The sequence below is a fragment of the Nerophis ophidion genome, linkage group LG13, assembly GCF_033978795.1.
Source record: "Nerophis ophidion isolate RoL-2023_Sa linkage group LG13, RoL_Noph_v1.0, whole genome shotgun sequence".
Classification (NCBI taxonomy): domain Eukaryota; kingdom Metazoa; phylum Chordata; class Actinopteri; order Syngnathiformes; family Syngnathidae; genus Nerophis; species Nerophis ophidion.
This window is the reverse complement of record NC_084623.1, coordinates 10,544,221-10,566,978: the sequence shown is the minus strand read 5'-3', so window position 1 is coordinate 10,566,978 and position 22,758 is coordinate 10,544,221. Positions and strand designations below refer to the sequence as shown.

The 22,758-nt window shown below is 38.9% G+C and overlaps 1 protein-coding gene across 9 annotated transcripts in view; it reads right to left on the bottom strand.

The window, feature by feature from the left end:
- Positions 1–22,758, bottom strand: part of tns1b (tensin 1b) — a 362,081-nt gene that overhangs the window by 331,384 nt on the left and 7,939 nt on the right. The window contains exon 1 of one of the 9 annotated variants that reach the window (XM_061918393.1): positions 11,943–12,098. The exons of the other annotated variants lie outside the window; for them this stretch is intronic. Within the exon in view, the coding sequence (XP_061774377.1) occupies positions 11,943–11,954 (12 nt within the window). The 5' untranslated portion in view covers positions 11,955–12,098. Of the gene's footprint in view, positions 1–11,942; positions 12,099–22,758 lie in introns of those variants that run through there. 9 annotated transcript variants of the gene reach the window in all.

Here is a 22,758-nt window from a genome sequence, read left to right as displayed (position 1 = left end):
AAAAAAATGTGTTCTGTATGTGTGTATAAATGATACGGGTGTAACGGTACACAAAAATTTCGGTTCGGTTCATTTTCGGTACAGTAAGAAAACAACAAAATATACATTTTTTGGTTATTTATTTACCATATTTGTAAACAATAGCTTGATCCTTTTAACATCGGGGAAACTCTAACAATTCTGCCCACGTTAATCCACATTAAACCGCTTCAAGTTGTTGCTTTGATTAAATAAAATGACACAACTTTTGTTCTACATATAAAAAGTGCAAAATTAAACAGTTTCAAGTCAACTCGTCATGCTTAATTTATTACAGCATTGGGGAAGCCTGTAGTTGACTTTTATTATGTAAATGTTATATTTGTATCAACATGTGATATAGCAGGGACCCTGCCATTCAAAACTAGGCTGTTACATTACTAATGATTCATGTAACTATGCGGATGACACCAATGTACTCTGTTCTGATGTGGACTTGCAGCAGCTCCTGAGGACCGTCACCATGGAGATGTATAAACTAAAAAAATGGTTTGATGCCAATAAATTATCATTAAACCTAAATAAAACTAACTTTATGTTATTTGGAAATAAGAGAAAGGATATAGATGTAAAATTATATATAGACAATGTTAGTATAGAAAGAGTAAACAAAATCAAATTTTTGGGTGTGATCTTGGACCACAGAATTTGTTGGAAGTCACACATTACATACATCAAAGGGAAGTTGGCGAGAAGTATTGCTGTCCTGGGTAAAACAAGGCACATTCTTAATCAGAAAACATTACACACTCTTTATTGTACACTTGTTTTACCATATTTGAGTTACTGTCTAGAAGTTTGGGGAAATACATACAGGACGAACATCCAACCACTATTCATAATGCAAAAAAGGGCCATCAGACTGATACATAACACAGGACCCCGAGAACACACTAATGGATTATTTATAAAAACACTTGATTTAAAACTACCAGATCTCATCCAACTCAAGACTGCCCAAATGATTTATAAAGCAAGTAAAGATTTACTTCCAACAGGGTTACAGAGAAGATTTTTACAGAGAGAAGGGAATTATAATTTAGGAGGAGAACTACTTTTTAAGATCCAATATTGTAGAACAACGCAGAAACGAATGAGTATAACAATAGCAGGGGTTAAAATATGGAACTGTTTAAAGGATGAAATAAAACACAACACCAACATAAACCAGTTTAAAAAGTGTACAAATGTGTATGTTTGATTTAAATGTTAAACTGTGTATATGAGACGTGTGCTACATATATGTTGCTTATATATTGTTTAAAAAAAAAGTAATATAAGTGAAGCATGTTTTAGATTTTATATATTTTGAACCTTGTTCTTGTTGTGATGGGGTAGGTTTATATAAGCGTTGCTTCAACCTACACCCTTTCGGCTCAATCATTGCTCAAATGAGTGTTTTTTTTTCTTTTTTTGTTGTTGTTTTTTGTTTTATGTAAAGATTGCCGAAATAAATAAAATTAAAAAAAAAAATTTTTAAAAACTATAGCTGAAAATTCATCCCTGACCACCATGGAGTTCATGTAGGCTTTATGATGCAGTTACATTATTTTATACACTAACAGAGACAGAAACTCTTCATTTAATGTCCTTTTTTGCTGCTTCAACACTGTCCGTAACACACACACACACACACACGCAGCAAAATTAGTTAACGTTACGCTAAAAGCTAACTAGCCTTCACCTCAAGCCAGGACTGCGAGTGAGCTGTACTGCAGTTTGTTTCTAGAAGGTCAACATCGTAGTGATGTTTAGAAAGTAGTTGACTTGGAATATAATTTGGGGAGAGTGCGTTGCTCCCCTGCTAAAGACCTATCTGCTCGACATGCGCTCTGAATACGCATTGCTGATTGGCCTTGTATGTAACCAATCAGATGGTTGTGTGGGCGGGACAATGCAGGGTGTTGTGTACAGACAGAGGCAGAACGGAGCGGAGCAGCTTGTTAAGACTTTAGGAGAGGCAGCTACTTCATATGTTCGTGTGTAACTCGTTCGGTACTGCTCTGCACCGAACCAGAACCCCGGTTCAATACAAATACACGTACCGTTACACCCCTAATAAATGATAAGTAAACATTTAGCTGTAAAAATGTGCTGTACATTACGTTCACGACATATCGCCTGCTGCAAAACATCAAATGGTTTTCTCCTTGGCTGTATACTTTTAGTGTGGGGACAAGTGTCTCCAAAATTGTCCACACCTGTCTCCATCTAAACACAGCAGTGGGCTCTTAAACGCACGGCGGGAAGCAAGGGATGACATTAAAAGAAGAACTTGGGGGGGGGATTGGTGGTAGCAGGGGGTGTATAATGTAGCGTCCAATAAGGGTTAATGCTGCAAGGGTTTCTGCGTATTTGTTCTGTTGTGTTACGGTGTTCTCCAGACATGTGTTTGTCATTCTTGTTTGGTGTGGGTTCTGTGACGCTTAGCTGGCATCGTGGTGTGGTTGCGTTCTCTCCTGGGGGCAGTCGAAATGGAACACAGCGTGAAGGTAGGAATGAAGATTTATTCTTACTATGAAATAGACTAAACAAAAAAATACTTGCACAAAGGCACTAACAACAAAAAACAACAGAACTAGCATGTGAGCTAGAAAGAACTGAGGACGCTAGCATGAGAGCTAGGGAAATAAACACACAAATAGCGTGGAAGCTAATCGAATACAGAACGGTAGTTACCACAGCGGGATAGCGACGTCACCTGTTGCCTGGAGGCCGAATGACAAACAAAGGCGGGCTTAAATAGGCAGGAAAATAATCAAAGGCAGGTGCGCTTGAAAGACAACAGGCAGCTGACACAAATGGGTTACTATGGGAACAGAACAAAACAGGAAGTGCCACCAGTGTGACTTCTGCTGTTGCCGTCTCCGTAATACGCCGATAGGGAGAAGTGTTTATTGAGACGATGAGTCGGGTGTTTTGACCTCTGCCGACTTCCTGAGGCCGACTCACCGTACCCATAGGGTTCGATCGAACCCAGGTTAAGAACCACTGCATTAAAACAAGCGCTGGGGGGGTTGGTGGTAGCAGGGGGTGTATAATGTAGTGTCCAATAAGAGTTAGTGCTGCAAGGGGTTCTGGGTATTTGTTATGTTGTGTTTATGTTGTGTTACGGTGTTCTCCAGACATGTGTTTGTCATTCTTGTTTGGTGTGGGTTCTGTGACGCTTAGCTGGCATCGTGGTGTGGTTGCGTTCTCTCGTGGGTGCAGTCGAAATGGAACACAGCGTGAAGGTAGGAATGAAGATTTATTCTTACTATGAAATAGACTAAAACCAAAAATACTTGCACAAAGGCACTAACAACAAAAACCAACAGAACTAGCATGTGAGCTAGAAAGAACTGAGGACGCTAGCATGAGAGCTAGGAAAATAAACACACAAATAGCGTGGAAGCTAATCGAATACAGAACGGTAGTTACCACAGCGGGATAGCGACGTCACCTGTTGCCTGGAGACCGAATGCGCGTGAAAGACAACAGGCAGGTGAAACAAATGGGTTACCAAGGTAACAGAACAAAACAGGAAGTGCCACCAGGATATAAGGAAGACAAAATAACAGAACACGATACCAAGACGGAACAAAAACAGAATATGACATGATCCAATGTAGCGGATCATGACAGGTTCACAGTGTGGCGCATATTTGTAACAGTGTTAAAGTTGTTTATACGGCCACCCTCAGTGTGACCTGTATGGCTTTTGACCAAGTATGCCTTGCATTCACTTATGTGTGTCGCACAGATTGTGTGACTGGCCAGCACATTGTTCGTACGGAGGAAAAGCGGATGTGACGAAAGGGTGTAGAGGACGCTAAAGGCAGTGCCTCCAATATTGTTATCCGGGTGGAAAACGGGAGAAATTCGGGAGAATGGTTGCCCTGGGCGATTTTCGGGAGGGGCACTGAAATTCGGGAGTCTCCCGGGAAAATCGGGAGTGTTGGCAAGTATGCCTGTGGCCGAAAATGCATTAATAAATGACGATTTTTCAGTCATTAAAAAATTCAACGGTATAACTAACCGTCTGGAATTATCGCAAAATATCATCGTACCGTTTATTGTTTCATCCCTCGTCTGTACCAAGTAAAAAGTCAAGGGCGGTCATGGCATGTTCTTTCCGCAAATGTTGGTACATTTTTCGGGGCATCACAGCAAATGACGAGGGCGGTAAAATTTCAGCGCTGGAAATGAGTCTGTGAAACCAAATCTATGCAAATTTTTCACCAAAGAACCACCATTACATGTTTTGTAGGCCAGTGTTTTTCAACCTTTTTTGAGCCAAGTCACATTTTTTGCGATGAAAAAATGCGGAGGCACACCAGCAGCAGAAATCATTAAAAAAATGAAACTCAGTTGACGGTAAAAAGTTGTTGTCGCAATTGTTGGATATGAATTTAAACTATAACTAAACATGCATCAATATAGCTCTTGTCTCAAAGTCCGTGTACTGTCACATCACGCCATGGCTTGTTTTGAGTTTTTTTTGCTGTTTTCCTGTGTGTAGTGTTCAGAGGTGGGTAGTAACGCGCTACATTTACTCCGTTACATCTACTTGAGTAACTTTTGGGATAAATTGTACTTCTAAGAGTAGTTTTTATGCAACATACTTTTACTTTTACTTGAGTATATTTATAGAGGAGAAACGCTACTTTTACTCCGCTCCATTTATCTACATTCAGCTCGTTACTCACTACTTTTTTTTTATCGATCTGTTAATGTTTGTTTTGGTTTGTCAGACAGACCTTCAATGAAGGATACACATGCCTGCGTTTCACCAATCACATGAAGTCACTCGTGACGTCGGACCAATCAAACAGAGCCAGGCGGTCACATGACCGTCTCACGTTCAACCCGACTTAAGTTGAAAAACTTATTCGGGTGTTACCATTTAGTGGTCAATTGTACGAAATATGTACTGTACTGTGCAATCTACTAATACAAGTTTCAATCAATCAATCAAAAGTGTAAAGGAAAAAAGACACTTTTTTATTTCAACCGTACTTCCCGTCTAAAGACTGATTGCACAGTTCCTGTCTTCACAATAAAAGTGCCGCTCTATCTCGCCTGAGCTAACAAAATAAGAGTCTTCGAAAGCCAGCGCAAACAAGCGAGCAAGCTACGGAGTTTGCCGCCAATGTATTTCTTAAAGTGCAAAGTGTATAAAAACGAATATGGAAGCTGGACAAATAAGATGCCAAAAACCAACGACTTTCATGTGGTATTAGACAGAAAGGAGGAACTTTTTTTCTCCTCCATTTGAAAACGTGGACGTTATCAGCACTACTGATCCCAGTCAATACAAGTCATCAGAATCAGGTAATACACCAACTTATATTCTTGTCTTCATGAAAGATAGGAATCTATATGTTAAACATGCATGTATATTCATTAAAAGACCTTTAACATGTGAACAAACACGGCAAAATAAATAAATATAAATTATATACTGTATATATAAATGTATGTATGTATATATATATATATATATATATATAAATATATATATATATATATATATATACATACACTGTGTATGTATATATATATATGAGGTAGATCACCTCAACTTAGTCATTAATTAAGTCATTGATTAACGTTGAAAAACTTATTGGGGTGTTACCATTTAGTGGTCAATTGTACGGAATATGTACTGTACTGTGAAATCTACTAATACAAGTTTCAATCAATCAATGAATGTCTACTAAACCTATGGTTATATTAAGTTATTGTGGCTCAATGTGCCTTAATTTTTTTTATTTTAATGTATTATTATTTAATATATATAATATTGTTTTAGTTGCTTAAGAGATATTCCTGGCTCTGAATTTGCTCGTTGCTGTTTTTATGTTTTTGTGCATTATTTGTTGCCGTAATCATTAAACAAACAGGTTACTCATCAGTTACTCAGTACTTGAGTAGTTTTTTCACAACATACTTTTTACTTTTACTCAAGTAAATATTTGGGTGACTGCTCCTTACTTTTACTTGAGTAATAAATCTCTAAAGTAACAGTACTCTTACTTGAGTACAATTTCTGGCTACTCTACCCACCTCTGGTAGTGTTTTAGTTCTTGTCTTGCGCTCCTATTTTGGTGGCTTTTTCTCTTTTTTTTGGTGTTTTCTTGTAGCAGTTTCATGTCTTCCTTTTAGTGGTATTTCCCACATCTACTTTGTTTTAGCAATCCATAATATTTCACTTGTTTTTAATCATTCTGGACATTGTTGATCATCATGTCATGTTCGGATGTACATTGTCTTTGCTCCACAGTAAGTCTTTGCTGTCGTCCAGCATTCTGTTTTTGTTGACTTTCTAGCCAGTTCGGTTTTAGTTTCGTTCTGCATAGCCTTCCCTAAACTTCAATGCCTTTTCTTAGGGCCACTCACCTATTGTTTATTTTTGGTTTAAGCATTGAATACCTTTTTTACCTTCACACTGCTTCCCGCTGTTTCCGACAACTACAAAGCAATTAGCTACCGGCTGCCCCCTACTGATATGGAAGAGTATTACACGGTTACTGTGCTGAGCTCTAGACAGCACAGACACTCAACAACAACACATCATTTGCAGACTTAATTACTGGTTTGCAAACAATATTTTTAACCCAAATAGACAATCCAGACTGTATCTCACAGTGGTTGAAAAACACTGATGTAGACCACAAGGAGGTGTTTTAAATGTCGGAAAAAATATATTGACAGATATGTTCCGGTCCCAAAACACCCTTTCAGGCTTACGAGGGCGCTTTTATCACAACCCTAATGTTGGCTCTGTTAAGTGGCAGCTCTGTGCTGAGCTTTCACTTCAGTCTCCATTTGAAGGTGCCAAGTTCGGCCGAGGCTCCACGACATCATGCACACGGTTTTCTGCAAAGACCGCTATTGTCACAGGCGCCACAGCCCAAGGCCTGGAATTATCAACAATCTAAATAAAAAGAATAACCGCTGCCATTTAAAAAACAACTAGCGTATTTTATTACCAGCTCCAGTAGATCCTAACCAAGTGTCTATGATTAATGTTTCAAATGTCTCCTTCCCTTCCTAATATTGATCCGTTTGTTTGGACTGCGAGCTTTGCAAATGTGAGTGCATGGCAGGAATCCATGGGGGGTAAAAAAAAAAAAATCTAAAGTCATTTCATTAGCAGTGCAAAGAAGCGCCATTCTGTCTTCAGTCAGCTTGTTCCCTTTGTGGGGTTTTCATGTATTGAGCTCAAGATGACATCATGCAACAGAATGTTTATTTTAAAGATTAGCGAGATGAAATATGGCCACGAGAGTTGCAAGGGAATACATCTCAAAATTAGTTTTAACACAAAATATTGAGTGAGTATACATTGGAGTTCCCCGGGACCTTTTTGTCCCCCATTGACTCCCTTTATAAATGGGCGTTTTCCGACATACTGTAAACCTGGGCTCGATCCTGCGCTCCGGATCTTTCTGTTTGGAGTTTGCATGTTCTCCCCGTGACTCTGTGGGTTCCCTCCGGGTACTCCGGCTTCCTACCCCTTGGAAAAATATGCACCAGGGGATAGGTTGATTGGCAACACTAAATTGGCCCTAGTGCAGTGGTTCTTAACCTTGTTGGAGGTACCGAACCCCACCAGGCTCATATGTGCATTCACCGAACCCTTCTTTAGTTAAAAATAAAATGTTTAGTTTTTTTCAAATTCAAGACAAAGTTACATGTTTTTGGTAAGACTTTAGTATAGTGAACATATTCTAAGCAACAAAGACTTAATTTTGTCATGATCCGTGGTCTGGATCATGTTTTTGCTCCTTTAGTTCCTGTTTGCACTCCCTTGTTTTGTTTGGTTACCATGCCGACTTATGATTTTCACCTGCCTCTGGTGTTCGGACCGCGCACCTGTTTCTAATCAAGACCCTCATTTAAGCCTGTCTTCGCCAGTCAGTCGGCCTGGGGTCATTGCTTGTTTTCATGCGATACCACATTTCATGTTGCTCGATTCATGCCGTGGCCACGTAAGTCTTGTTTATTTCTTGCCACAGTTTTGTGTTTGTTTGAAGCCATAGTTTATGTTTGTTTGTTTCATGCCACAGTTTTGTGTTTGTTCGAAGCCATAGTTTAAGTTTGTTTGTTTCATGCCACAGTTTTGTGTTTGTTCGAAGCCATAGTTTATGTTTGTTTGTTTCATGCCACAGTTTTGTGTTTGTTCGAAGCCATAGTTTAAGTTTGTTTGTTTCATGCCACAGTTTTGTGTTTGTTCGAAGCCATAGTTTATGTTTGTTTGTTTCATGCCACAGTTTTGTGTTTGTTTGAAGCCATAGTTTATGTTTGGTTGTTTCATGCCACAGTTTTGCGTTTGTTCGAAGCCATAGTTTATGTTTGTTTGTTTCATGCCACAGTTTTGTGTTTGTTCGAAGCCATAGTTTATGTTTGTTTGTTTCATGCCACAGTTTTGTGTTTGTTTGAAGCCATAGTTTATGTTTGGTTGTTTCATGCCACAGTTTTGTGTTTGTTCGAAGCCATAGTTTATGTTTTTTTGTTTCATGCCACAGTTTTGTGTTTGTTCGAAGCCATAGTTTGTTTGTTTATTTCTTGCCACAGTTTTGTGTTTGTTCGAAGCCATAGTTTATGTTTGTTTGTTTCATGCCACAGATTTGTGTTTGTTCCCCGCCATAGTTTATGTTTGTTTACCTCATGCCCTGCCAAGATTTATCGAGTTAATAAATATGTTCCTACCTGCAAGCCTTGTCCGGAATAGTCCGTTTGCATCCCGGGAGACCAAAACTCCCAGTAAGATGCGAATCACCCCTCCCCTCATGACAGAATGATCATAAGTCGGCATGGTAACCAAACAAAACAAGGGAGCGCAAACAGGAACTAAAAAGGTCCAAAAACTAACAAAAAATAACAAAACCATAATCCAGACCATAGATCATGTCAAATTTAGAGTTATTTGGACACTAGGGAAACATATTCTAATTAATAAAGACTTAATTCAGAGTTATTTGGTTAGGGTTATAATAAGGCCATGCCGAATAAGGCATTAATAAGTACTTAATAATGACTAGTTAAGAGCCAATATGTTACTAATTTGCATGTTAATAAGCAACTAATTAATGGTGATTATGTTCCCCATACTAAAGTGTTAACCTTTTTTTTTTTTACTAGTGCACAAAATGAACCATGCATGAACATCACCTTGTTCAAAGAACAAAACCAACACATTGCATAAACTCACAACAAATTACACACCTGCAAATCAGTCATCTGTTGCCGTATCCGTAATACGCCGATAGGGAGAAGTTTGTATTTACACGATGAGTCAGGTGTGTTTTGTCCTCCGCCGAACCCCTGAGGCCGACTCACTGAACCCTTAGGGTTCGATCGAACCCAGGTTAAGAACCACTGCCCTAGTGTGTGAATGTGAGTCTGAATGTTGTCTCTCTATCTGTGTTGGCCCTGCGATGAGACCTTGGACAAGGTGTACCCCGCCTTCCGCCCAATTTTAGCTGAGATAGGCTCCAGCGCCCCCGGCGACGCCAAAGGGAATAAGCGGTAGAAACTGGATGGATGGATGTAAACCTGTTATTTGTTAACGCTTTGACCATGAAAACCAAATGTATCCAAGCATCCATCCATCCATTTTTATACCTCGTGTCCCTTTTGGGTCGCTGGAGACTATCTCAGCTGCATTCCAGCGGAAGGTGGGGTACACCCAGGACAAGTCGCCACCTCATCACAGGACATGAATCCATGCATTTCCCTTTGAAACACACGCAAATCCCACTCGAGGTGTAATGTGACCCCTCGACCACTAGATACCGCCAGAGTACCTTAGAGTACCATTTATTCATGTTAGACGCACAGTTGCTTATATGTACCATACCATACCTTGTAATAAAAAAAAAATTATGTTGGCGAGTAGGTACCCCGCCTTCCGCCCGATTGTAGCTGAGAAAGGCGCCAGCGCCCCCCGCGACCCCGAAAGGGAATAAGCGGTAGAAAATGGATGGATGGATAGGTAGTCACACAAAAAAAGTGTGTGGATGTGGTTATAAAAATTTGAATATTGCATCATTTGTGTTTATGCCATAAAAAACTGGGTTTACTTTAAAAAAATGTTTTTTTTTATTAACGTATTTTACGAACCACCGGATTATAAGGCGCACTGCCGATGAATGGTCTATTTTTGATCTTTTTTCTTATATAAGGCGCACCGGATTATAAGACGCATTAAAGAGGTCATATTATTTTTATTTTTTTTGAAAATGTAAAACTCTTCCTTGTGGTCTACATAACATGTAATGGTGGTTCTTCGGTCAAAAGGTTGCATAGAGGATGTTTTACAGATCATCTTCAAGCCGCTTTCTGACAGTTTTCTGGGCGTTCTTATTTACGTGGCTCACCTTCGACAGCGTCTTCTCCCCGTCATCTTTGTTGTAGCGGTGTAGCGTGCAAGGACGGGAGTGGAAGAAGTGTCATAAAGATGGCGCTAACTGTTTTAATGACATTCAGACTTTACTTCAATCACTAATGGAGCAGCATCTCCTCATCCGAAAACAACACCGGAAATGTGTCCCGTGAAAAAACATCCGACCGGAACTCTCTAAGAACTAAAGTTCCTTGGGTGAATAATGTAAACTCACTACACCGGTATGTTTTAGCGCCTTCATTGGGAGTTTACTGACAGTTATAAGTAAGAACTTTACACTACTTTATATTAGAAATGGTAACAGTGGAGGATGAATGTCCCATAACAAGAAAATACAGAAAAAGAAGAAGCTTATCAACTACAAAGATGGACGCACGCAATTAGTCAGGATTTATGCAGATCCCAAGTACAGATCAGCAGGTACACGAAAATAAGAAAACTTAGATGAGCTCGGACCCAGCAAAACGTTTCTGGGTGTTGTTGATAAATGGGTTTGGCTTTGCATAATAGAGCTTTAACTTGCACTTACAGATGTAGCGACTAACTGTAGTTACTGACAGTTAGCATTTCTCAACTTTCTCAGTCTTTTTTTTTCCATTTGTGCCAGCTTTTTTTAAACATGTTGCAGGCATCAAATTCCAAAGGACCTAATATTTGCAAAAAATAACAAAAGTTTACCAGTTCGAACATTAAATATCTTATCTTTGCATTTTCTTCAATGGACTGTAGGTTGAAAAGGATTTGCAAATCATTGTATTCTGTTTTTATTTACCGTTTACACAATGTGCCAACTTAATAATAATAATAATAATGGATTAGATTTATATCGCGCTTTTCTATTGTTATATACTCAAAGCGCTCACAGAGAAGTGGGAACCCATCATTCATTCACACCTGGTTTTGGGTTTTATATTATGTCCATCCATCCATCCCATCCATTTTCTACCGCTTGTCCCTTTTGGAGTTGTGGGGGGGTGCCGGAGCCTATCTCAGCTGCATTCGTAAAGCTAAAACATGGTTGAGCAACTTTTTGAGACTTTTTTACTCAGAATGAGAATCTTATAGTGATGAATGAAGAATAATTTCGAGCAAAAACGCCGTGGGCGGTTATACTTCCGGTTCAAGGCACGAAACAGGAGGTACGTTTTCAACCCGGACCAACGGTGTAATATGAAAAGTATTTGGCGTACACAAGACATTATGAACGTTAGCGAAGAAAAAAAAAAAATCAGCTGCACCGTTTTATAAGCTGCAGGGTTCAAAGCGTTGAAAAAAAAGTAGTGGCTTACAGTCTGGAAAATAAGGTATACTTTTTAAAGAGTGCTGAGAAAGAGGAGAGAGAAATCTTTGAGGAATCTGCCTTGTATGAGAAAACGATTTAAGTACGTTGTTACAATGTTTCTGTTGCTTTTAAAGACAATTTGACAACAGAAAAAGATATGATTGATTAAAGGAGAGGGAATATTTTCCGTGACCCTCAACACCCGCAGCTAAAAATGACAGCACTCACCAGCGAGAACATCGTAGTCTTTGAACACACCTGGGCAGTAAATCCTCTTCTTTCTTTCTTTTTTTGGAGGATCCAACCTTTTCTTGAAGACTGGATCAGCTTTTCTGTCCGGTCAGCAAAACGATGCCGCGATCTCTGGGACTTACAGCGAGTAAAGAGAGCCCTCTAGTCTGGCCCTTATCCTGACGTACTTCCTGAGCGGCATTGTTAGGCAGAGGAGAGGAAACGCAGCCTCTGTCAGGAGATCGGAACACGGAAAGCAAAAATACCAGGAGATGATGTTCTCTCTTGGTACACACTTTTTATTTTTATTTTATTTTTTCCCTTATTTGGCATGCAGTACTTTGAACAAGCTCAGTACTTAAAGTGGAGAACAGGCTGTATTTTTCATTGGTCAAACTGGGATTCTGGTTCCTGGACTGTGAAGCGAGCAAATAAAACACCAGATGCAAGTGCAGCATTTATCTAATCTTGCCAAATAACCAATCCATATCTGAGGTTGGGTCGCGGGGGCAGCAGCCTAAGCAGGGAAGCCCAGACTTCCCTCTCCCCAGCCACTTGGTCCAGCTCTTCCCGGGGGATCCCGAGGCCTTCCCAACGTGTCCTGGGTTTAACTCGTGGCCTCCTACCGGTCGGACGTGCCCGAAACACCTCCCTAGGGAGGCGTTCGGGTGGCACCCTGACCAGATGCCCGAACCCACTTCCTTTGGCTCCTCTCGATGTGGAGGAACAGCGGCTTTACTTTGAGCTCCTCCCGGATGACAGAGATTCTCACCCTATCTCTAAGGGAGAGCCCTGCCACCCGGCGGAGAAAACTCATTTCGGCTAAATGTGTTGGTTTTCTGACATGGACTTGTTTCTTCAGCATTGTCCACATGTTTAAGTCAGGACTTTCTAAAACCTTAATTCTAGCCTGATTTAGCCATTTTTTTACCACTTTTGACGTGTGTTTTTGGGTCAATGTCCTGTTGGAACACCCAACTGTGCCCAAGACCCAACCTTCGGGCTGATTATTTTAGATAGTCCTGAAGAATTTGGAAGGTAACCTTCCTTTTTCAATGCCCCATTTACTCTCCATAAAGTTCCATTGGCAGCAAAACAGACCTAGAGCTGAATATTACCACCACCATGCATGACGGTAGGAATGGTGTTCTTGGGATAAAGGTTGGGTCGTGAGCGCAGTTGGGTGTTCCAACAGGACACACGTCAAAAGTGGTAAAGGAATGGCTAAATAAGACTACAATTATAGTTTCAGAATGGCCTTCCCAAAGTCCTGACTTAAGCCTGTGGACAATGCTGAAGAAACAAGTCCATGTCATAAAACCAACACATTTAGCTGAACTGCACCAATTTTGTCAGGAGAATTGGTCAAAAATTCAACCAGAAGGTTTCCCAAGACAAATAGTTCCTAGGTGAGGGATCAGACAAAGAGCAGCTGGAAGACTTCTATGGAATCACAACAACCGAGACTCAGTTCACCGGGGCCCCCCTCTGGAGCCAGTGCTTTCAAATTAATCTGAGAATCACTGAATGCTACATATATGCTGCCACCCTGTGGACAATGTGAGTAAATCATATCAACGACCCTTGAAAATACAGAGTACAGCATTTAATTAAATGACACAATCCAAACAACCTTCCCTAGTCATGGTGAGGGGGGAAAAATGTAACTAATATAAAAGGTCAACACACATGTTCACACATAACACAACCTGCTCACTGAACATTGTGGATATTCTGACAAACATCCATCCATCCATCCATTTCCTACCGCTTATGCATGATAGGATTCATGATATTTTTCTTCTCTTTCTTGTTAACTGATTAAAGCACAATAATTTTTGGTTAGGTAAGTAAAAATAAGTCCTATGCATTAGGGCTGCAACGATTAGTTGACAATAAAATTTGTCGCCAACAATAGTCTCGATAGTCCGATTTTCCTGGGACACTCCCGGATTTCAGTTCCCCTCCCGAAAACCTTTCTCCTGAATTTCACCCGATTTCCACCGGGACAACATTATTGGGGGCGTCGTCTACAAACTGTTGCTGTTTTCCTTCAACAGTCACATAATATCTACGGCTTCTTCACTCACACAAGTGAATGCAAGGCATACTTGGTCAACAGCCATACAGGTCACACTGAGGGTGGCCGTATAAACAACTTTAACACTGTTACAAATATGCACTGTGAACCCACACCATACAAGAATGACAAACACATTTCGGGAGAACATCCACACCGTAACACAACATAAACACAACAGAACAAATACCCAGAACCCCTTGCAGCACTAACTCTTCCGGGACGCTACAATATACACCCCAAACCTCAATTCACCAAATTCAGAGCGCTCAAGGTTGGCAAGTAATCCATACATTAGCCGCTCCGTTTTGTAAGCCGCAGGGTTCAAAGCATAGGGAAAAAAAGTAGCAGCTTATATTTTGGAATGTACGGTACTTTGGAGACATAGCAACGGCAGACAATGACCCAAAACAATCCAGCAATCCCACCGAGGAACATCTCGGATGAAACATTCTTGCTCTAATTGTATAAGTACATGAAATGTTCTGCTGTTGTGGATAATCCTGGTCTTAAAATTAACCCGACGTGCATGTTTTGGGACTGATGGACCAACCCCGAGTACTTGCAGAAAAAGACAGCTTCATTCCCAGTCAACACCAACTGTTGCCCCTAGCGACAGCATCCTCCCCATTACTCCAGCATAGAGCTGGGTGATATGGCCTTTTATTATTATCATTTTATTATTATTATTATTGTCACAATACACAATATACAAACTTTGTTTCCATATGAGTTGGGAAATTGTGTTGGATGTAAATAAAAAACAGAATAAAATGATTTGCAAATCAATTTCAACCCATATTCAGTTGAAAATGCTACAAAGACAACATATTTGATGTTCAAACTGATAAAAAAATATATATATTTTTTTTGCAAATAATCATTAACTTTAGAATTTAAATGCAAGCAACACGTGACAAAGAAGTTGGGAAAGGTGGCAATAATTAATGATAAAGTTGAGGAATGCTCATCAAACACTTATTTGGAACATCCCACAGGTGTGCAGGCTAATTGGGAACAGGTGGGGTGCCATGATTGGGTATAAAAACAGCCTCCCAAATAATGCTCAGTATTTTACAAGAAAGGATTGGGCGAGGTACACCCCTTTGTCCACAACTGCGTGAGCAAATAGTCAAACAGTTTAAGAACAACGTTTCTCAAAGTGCAATTGCAAGAAATTTAGGGATTTCAACATCTACGGTCTGTAATATCATCAAAAGGTTCAGAGAATCTGAAAAAATCAGTCCACGTAAGCGGCATGGCCGGAAACCAACATTGAATGACCGTGACCTTCGAACCCTTAGGCGGCACTGTATCAAAAACCGACATCAATCTCTAAAGGATATCACCACATGGGCTCAGGAACACTTCAGAAAACCCCTGTCACGAAATACAGTTTGTCGCTACATCTGTAAGTGCAAGTTAAAGCTCTACTATGCAAAGCGAATGCCATTTATCAACAACATCCAGAAACACCGCTGGCTTCTCTGGGCCCGAGATCATCTAAGATGGACTGATGCAAAGTGGAAAAGTGTTCTGTGGTCTGACGAGTCCACATTTTAAATTGTTTTGGGAAATTTTCGACATCGTGTCATTCGGACCAAAGGGGATGGAAACCATCCAGATATCGACGCAAAGCTGAAAAGCCAGCATCTGTGATGGTATGGGGGTGCAACAGTGCCCAAGGCATGGGTAACTTACACATCTGTGAAGGCACCATTAATGCTGAAAGGTACATACAGGTTTTGGAACAACATATGCTGCCATCTAAGCACCGTCTTTCTCATGGACGCCCCTGCTTATTTCAGCAAGACAATGCCAAACCACATTCAGCACGTGTTACAACAGCGTGGCTTCTTAAAAAAAAGAGTGCGGGTACTTTCCTGGCCCGCCTGCACTCCAGACCTGTCTCCCATCAAAAATGTGTGGCACATTACGAAGCGTAAAATACGACAGCGGAGACTTCGGACTATTGAACGACTGAAGCTCTACATAAAACAAGAATGGGAAAGAATTCCACTTTCAAAGCTTCAACAATTAATTTCCTCAGTTCCCAAACGTTTATTGAGTGTTGTTAAAAGAAAAGGTGATGTAACACAGTGGTGAACATGCCCTTTCCCAACTACTTTGGCACGTGTTGCAGCCATGAAATTCTAAGTTAATTGTTATGTGCAAAAAAACAATAAAGTTTATGAGTTTGAACACTAAATATCTTGTCTTTGTAGTGCATTCAACTGAATATGGGTTGAAAATGATTTGCACATCATTGTATTCCGTTTATATTTACATCTTACACAATTTCCCAACTCATATGGAAACAAGGTTTTGTACTAAGAGTCCAAAAAACCAACAGAACATAACCAAACAAAACATGATCACAAAGACATGACACTTCTGTGTGGATCAACAGAACGAAGCGAGCTTGTTGATATCCATTACGCAGCCTCTCTGCATGGAAGCTTTTTGTTTACCTTGGAATGATTTTCTCCTTTAGAAGAAAAAGAGCTGTACCTTTGCCAACATGGGAGCATTTTCACCTTTGTCACAACTGGGAAGGAGGACGGCTCCTCAAACAGTCAACAAAATTCCATTCATCTGAGGTGACACACGGCTGTTCATTGTCTGGCTATAATTTCAGTTTCAGCCTTTCGGGATCCTGTGATTAACCTCCCCCGCCGGTGCATGTGATGTAGATGCCAACGATGCCTGTGTCGCACTTGGGACGCGTGCAACACATGTCCAGTATCGAGACCAGGGGTGTGACTTAATTAAACATTCCTGGGCTTGCAAGCGGAGGGTGGGACACACCGTCTTAACAGGGATCTGGACAGGAACGTGGAGCATGGGCCACATTTTTTTGTGTTCTGGAAGGCTATAAAGCAGGGGTCACCAACCTTTTTGAAACCAAGAACTACTTCTTGGGTACTGATTAATGCGAAGGGCTACCAGTTTGATACACACTTAAATAAATTGCCAGAAATAGCCAATTTGCTCAATTTACCTTTAATAAATAAATCTATATATATATATATAAAAAATGGGTATTTCTGTCATTCCGTCGTACATTTTTTTTTCTTTTACGGAAGGTTTTTTTGTAGAGAATAAATGATGAAAAAAACATTTAATTGAACGGTTTAAAAGAGGAGAAAACAAAAAAAATATGAAAATTTAATTTTGAAAAATAGTTTATCGTCAATTTCGACTCTTTAAAATTCAAAATTCAACCGAAAAAAATTAAGAGAAAAACAAGCTAATTCGAATCTTTTTGAAAAAATAAAAAAAAGAATTTATGGAACATCATTAGTAATTTTTCCTGATTAAGATTAATTTTAGAATTTTTAAGACATGTTTTAAATAGGTTAAAATCCAATCTTCATTTTGTTAGAATATATAACAAATTGGACCAAGCTATATTTCTTACAAAGACAAATCATTATTTCTTCTAGATTTTCCAGAACAAAAATTTTAAAAGAAATTCAAAAGACTTTGAAATAAGATTTCAAATTTGATTCTACAGATTTTCTATATTCGCCAGAATTTTTTTTTTTTTATTTTAATCCTATATAGTTTGAAAAAATATTTCACAAATATTCTTTGTCAAAAAAAACAGAAGCTGAAAGGAAGAATTAAATTAAAATGTATTTATTATTCTTTACAATAAAAATAAAATACTTGAAAATTGATTTAAATTGTCAGGAAAGAAGAGGAAGGAATTTAAAAGGTATATGTGTTTAAAAATCCTAAAATAACTTTTAGAACTTTGATGACATCTTTTAATAGGTTAAAATCCAATCTGCATTTTGTTAGAATATATAACAAATTGGACCAAGCTATATTTCTAACAAAGACAAATCATTATTTCTTCTAGATTTTCCAGAACAAAAATTTTAAAAGAAATTCAAAAGACTTTGAAATAAGATTTAAATGTGATTTTACAGATTTTCTATATTCGCCAGAATTTTTTTTTCGAACTTTAATCATATATAGTTTGAAGAAATATTTCACAAATATTCTTTGTCAAAAAAACAGAAGCTAAAATGAAGAATTAAATTAAAATGTATTTATCATTCTTTACAATAAAAATAAAATACTTGAAAATTGATTTAAATTGTCAGGAAAGAAGAGGAAGGAATTTAAAAGGGAAAAAGGTATATGTGTTTAGAAATCCTAAAATCCCTTTTAAGGTTGTATTTTTTCTCTAAAATTATCTTTCTGAAATAAATAAATGTATATAAACAATTACATGAGTTTATTTAAACAAGTGAAGACCAAGTCTTTAAAATATTTTCTTTGATTTTCAAATTGTATTAGAGTTTTGTCCCTCTTAGAATTAAAAATGTCGAGCAAAGTGAGACCAGCTTGCTAGTAAATAAATACAATTTTAAAAATAAAGGCAGCTCACTGGTAAGTGCTGCTATTTGAGCTATTTTTAGAACAGGCCAGGGGGCGACTCATCTGGTCCTTACGGGCTACCTGGTGCCCGCGGGCCCCGCGTTGGTGCCCCCTGCTATAAAGTGTCAACTGCTTTTCTGCTAACAACACAACGTCTGTGGGAAATAACTTTGCACAAATTACAAATGCATGAGATTTGTACTTAATAACATTTTAATCCTGTAAAACGTAGGGTTTTTTCCCATTAGTACTTATCAAAACGTATTTCCCTACATTTCGAATGACATTGGCTTTAGTTGAACAATTGCGATCCAAAAAAAGTGCTGTTATTAAATAAGATACATAACATACGAGACACCATCTCTTTTAGTACTAAGTAATTTGGTTGCTGATGTATGCAGTAACATGATGTATTATTTTGTCAAGTGGCAGAAGATGGATTATTTAGAGACGTCCGATAATGGCTTTTTGCCGATATCCGATATTGTCCAACACTTAATTACCGATTCCGATATCATCCGATACCGATATATACAGTCGTGGAATTAACACATTATTATGCCTAATTTTGTTGTGATGCCCCGCTGGATGCATTAAACAATGTAACAAGGTTTTCCAAAATAAATCAACTCAAGTTATCGAAAAAAAATATGCCAACATGGCACTGCCATATTTATTATTGAAGTCACAAAGTGCATTTTTTTTTTTTAACATGCCTCTAAAGAGCAGCTTGGAATTCGGGACATGCTCTCCATGAGATAGCATGAGGAGGTTGAGATGGGTGTGGTTGGGGAGCTTTTCAACAGATACAGCTTCAATAGCCGTACTCCCATGGTCAAGCCATTCCTGAACTCTAGACAACAGAAGTTCCCTCAGTCAGCAATGGTTTGGGGAGCCATGTCAGCTGCTGGTTTTGGTCCACTGTGTTTCATCAAGTCCAGAGTCAATGCGGCTGTGTACATGCTTCCATCTGTTGTAAAGCTCTATGGAAATGATGATTTAATTTTCCAGCATGATCTGGCACCTGCTTACAGTGCCAAAACCAGCAGTAACTGGTGTACTGACCATGGCATTACTGTCCTCCATTGGCCTGCCAACTCTCCTGACCTAAACCCCATAGATAATTTGTGGGGTATTGTGAAGAAGAAGCTGAAAGACACCAGACCCAATAATGCAAATGAGCTGAAGGCCGCTATTGAAGCATCCTGGGCATCCATAACACCTCAGCAATGCCACAGGCCAATTGTGCCTCCATGCCACGCCGCATTGATGCAGTAATCCGTGCAAAAAGATTCCCAACCAAGTACTGAGTGCATTAATTGACATTTTCAAATGTTTGATTTTGTTTTGCTGTTATAAATCTTTTTTTTTCCCTTGGTCTGAGGAGATATTCTAATATTTTGAGGTAGGATTTTTGAGTTTTCTTAAGCTGTATGCCATAATCAGCAATATTAAAATAAAAAAAGGCTTGCAATATTTCAGTTGATGTCTGATGAATCCAGAATGTATGACATTTTCATGTTTTTAGTTGCATTACAGGATATTCTAATTTTTTGAGACAGTCCTGAATATATACATATATACACACATATATATATATATACATATATATCAATCAATCAATCAATGTTTACTTATATAGCCCTAAATCACTAGTGTCTCAAAGGGCTGCACAAACCACTACGACATCCTCGGTAGGCCCACATAAGGGCAAGGAAAACTCACACCCAGTGGGACATCGGTGACAATGATGACTATGAGAACCTTGGAGAGGAGGAAAGCAATGGATGTCGAACGCGTCTAACATGATACTGTGAAAGTTCAATCCATAATGGATCCAACACAGTCGCGAGAGTCCAGTCCAAAGCGGATCCAACACAGCAGCGAGAGTCCCGTTCACAGCGGAGCCAGCAGGAAACCATATACACATTTATATATACATACATATACATACATATATATATATATATATGTATATGTATATATATATATATATATATATATATATATATATACATACATATATATATATATATATATATATATATATGTATATATATATATATAATATATATATATATATATATATATATATATATATATGTACATATATATGTATATATCTTGATTGGATTATCCAGAGAATAGTGCTCGATACCATGGTAGAGCGCAATATGTAGGTGTGGGAAAAATCACAAGACTACTTCATCTCTACAGAACTGTTTCATGAGGGAACCCCTCATGAAACAGTTCTGTAGAGATGAAGTAGTCTTGTGATTTTTCCCACACCTACATATATATATATATATATATATATATATACATACATACAGTATATGTAAATATACATATAGTATATATATATATATATATACATACATATATATATATATATATATATATATATATATATATATATATATATATATATATATATATATATATATATGTTTAAAAATAATTCTACAAAAAATGTTTTGCACCCCTATGAAATAATGTCCTAAAAGTCCACTGAAGAGCCACATTCCATTGTAAATACCAATGAAAGTGTGCAAAGAATCCTTTAAAGTCCCAGGCAGGGCCAACTCGCCACAATGATCTGCCTCAGCTTGTTACAAGCACTGGTGCAAAACAAGGAGAGCAAAAAAAAAAAAAAAAAAAAAAAAAAAAGCAGGGGTCTTTCTTCCTGTGTGTATTCAGGGTAAATGCAGCATGTCAAAGGGGGATTTATTACAACTCAAAAGAAAAACATTCCCCCAACGATGAAAACATGATTGGTCGACTTGGGTAGCCCGGCCTAACTTCTGATCCACTGTCACAGTAATTACCCTCGGAGGACTGTGGCACGCAAAGATCCACAAAAGACACGTTTTGTACAAAAAGAGCGCCGACGAAGACCGCCAAGTTCCCTGTCCATCACTCGGAAGTGCCGTGAATGGAGACCCAGGCCCCCAGAGAGAGACTTTGTGGGATCTTGACCTCGCTGAAGCAAGCGACCCTCTGTCCTGCCAAGTTTTCGGGAACAAAATCCCTGACCCCGCCTCCCCTGAATATACATTGGGAAATATCAACATAAAAGCCACATTCATAACGCACAAAGCCATAGCATGTGGGCATTCTGGTCCTGAACTGTATGTTCTTACACTGCTGCCACAGGGGTCTCGAGCAAAAGTGGAAGTGTGGCCCCTTGGGGGGGAAATCCAGTTGCCTTGCACCTTAAACTACCGCTGTGACTGTCATTCTAGCCACTGGACATTTCCAAGTGCATTAGGACGATGTAAGAAGCCACAGTAGCTTCTTGTTGCAGGTGCTCTGTGGCAGCAGTACGCATCACTGACTCAGTTAGTGCCATTACATGCCTGTGTTCATCGGATTACTGCCAGAGTTTGTCCCCTTCATGTTTTCACATCCAGATTACATATGCTGCTTCTAACTCAATTAGGATTGCCCCCTATAGACGACATAAAGCAGGCGTGTACATACACATACATACATGCATACATACATACATACACACATATATATATATATAAATACATATATACATACATATAGATATATTTATATATATATATATATATATTTATATATTAGCATATATATATACATATATATACATGCTGCCGCTAGGTGACATCATACGCAAATACGATGTTAGCTTTCACTGTTATGCTGATGACACCCAACCTTATATGCCCATAAAGCTGACCTACACGCCGGATTGTAGTCAGCTGGAGGCGTGTCTTAATGAAATTAAACAATGGATGTCCGCTAACTTTTTGCAATTCAACGCCAAAAAAACGGAAATGCTGATTATCGGTCCTGCTAGACACCGACCTCTATTTAATAATACAACTTTAACATTTGACAACCAAATAATTAAACAAGGCCATACCCATTAAAGAATCTGGGTATTATCTTCGACCCAACTCTCTCCTTTGAGTCACACATTAAAAGCGTTACTAAAACGGCTTTCTTTCATCTCCGCAATATCGCTAAAATTCGTTCCATTTTGTACACTAAAGACGCTGAGATCATTATCCATGCAATTGTTACGTCTCGTCTCGATTATTGTAACATATTATTTTCGGGTCTCCCCATGTCTAGCATTAAAAGATTACAGTTGGTACAAAATGCGGCTGCTAGACTTTTGACAAGAACAAGAAAGTTTGATCGCATTACGCCTGTACTGGCTCACCTGCACTGGCTTCCTGTGCACTTAAGATGTGACTTTAAGGTTTTACTACTTACGTATAAAATACTACACGGTCTAACTCCAGCCTATCTTGCCGATTGTATTGTACCATATGTCCCGGCAAGAAATCTGCGTTCAAAGGACTC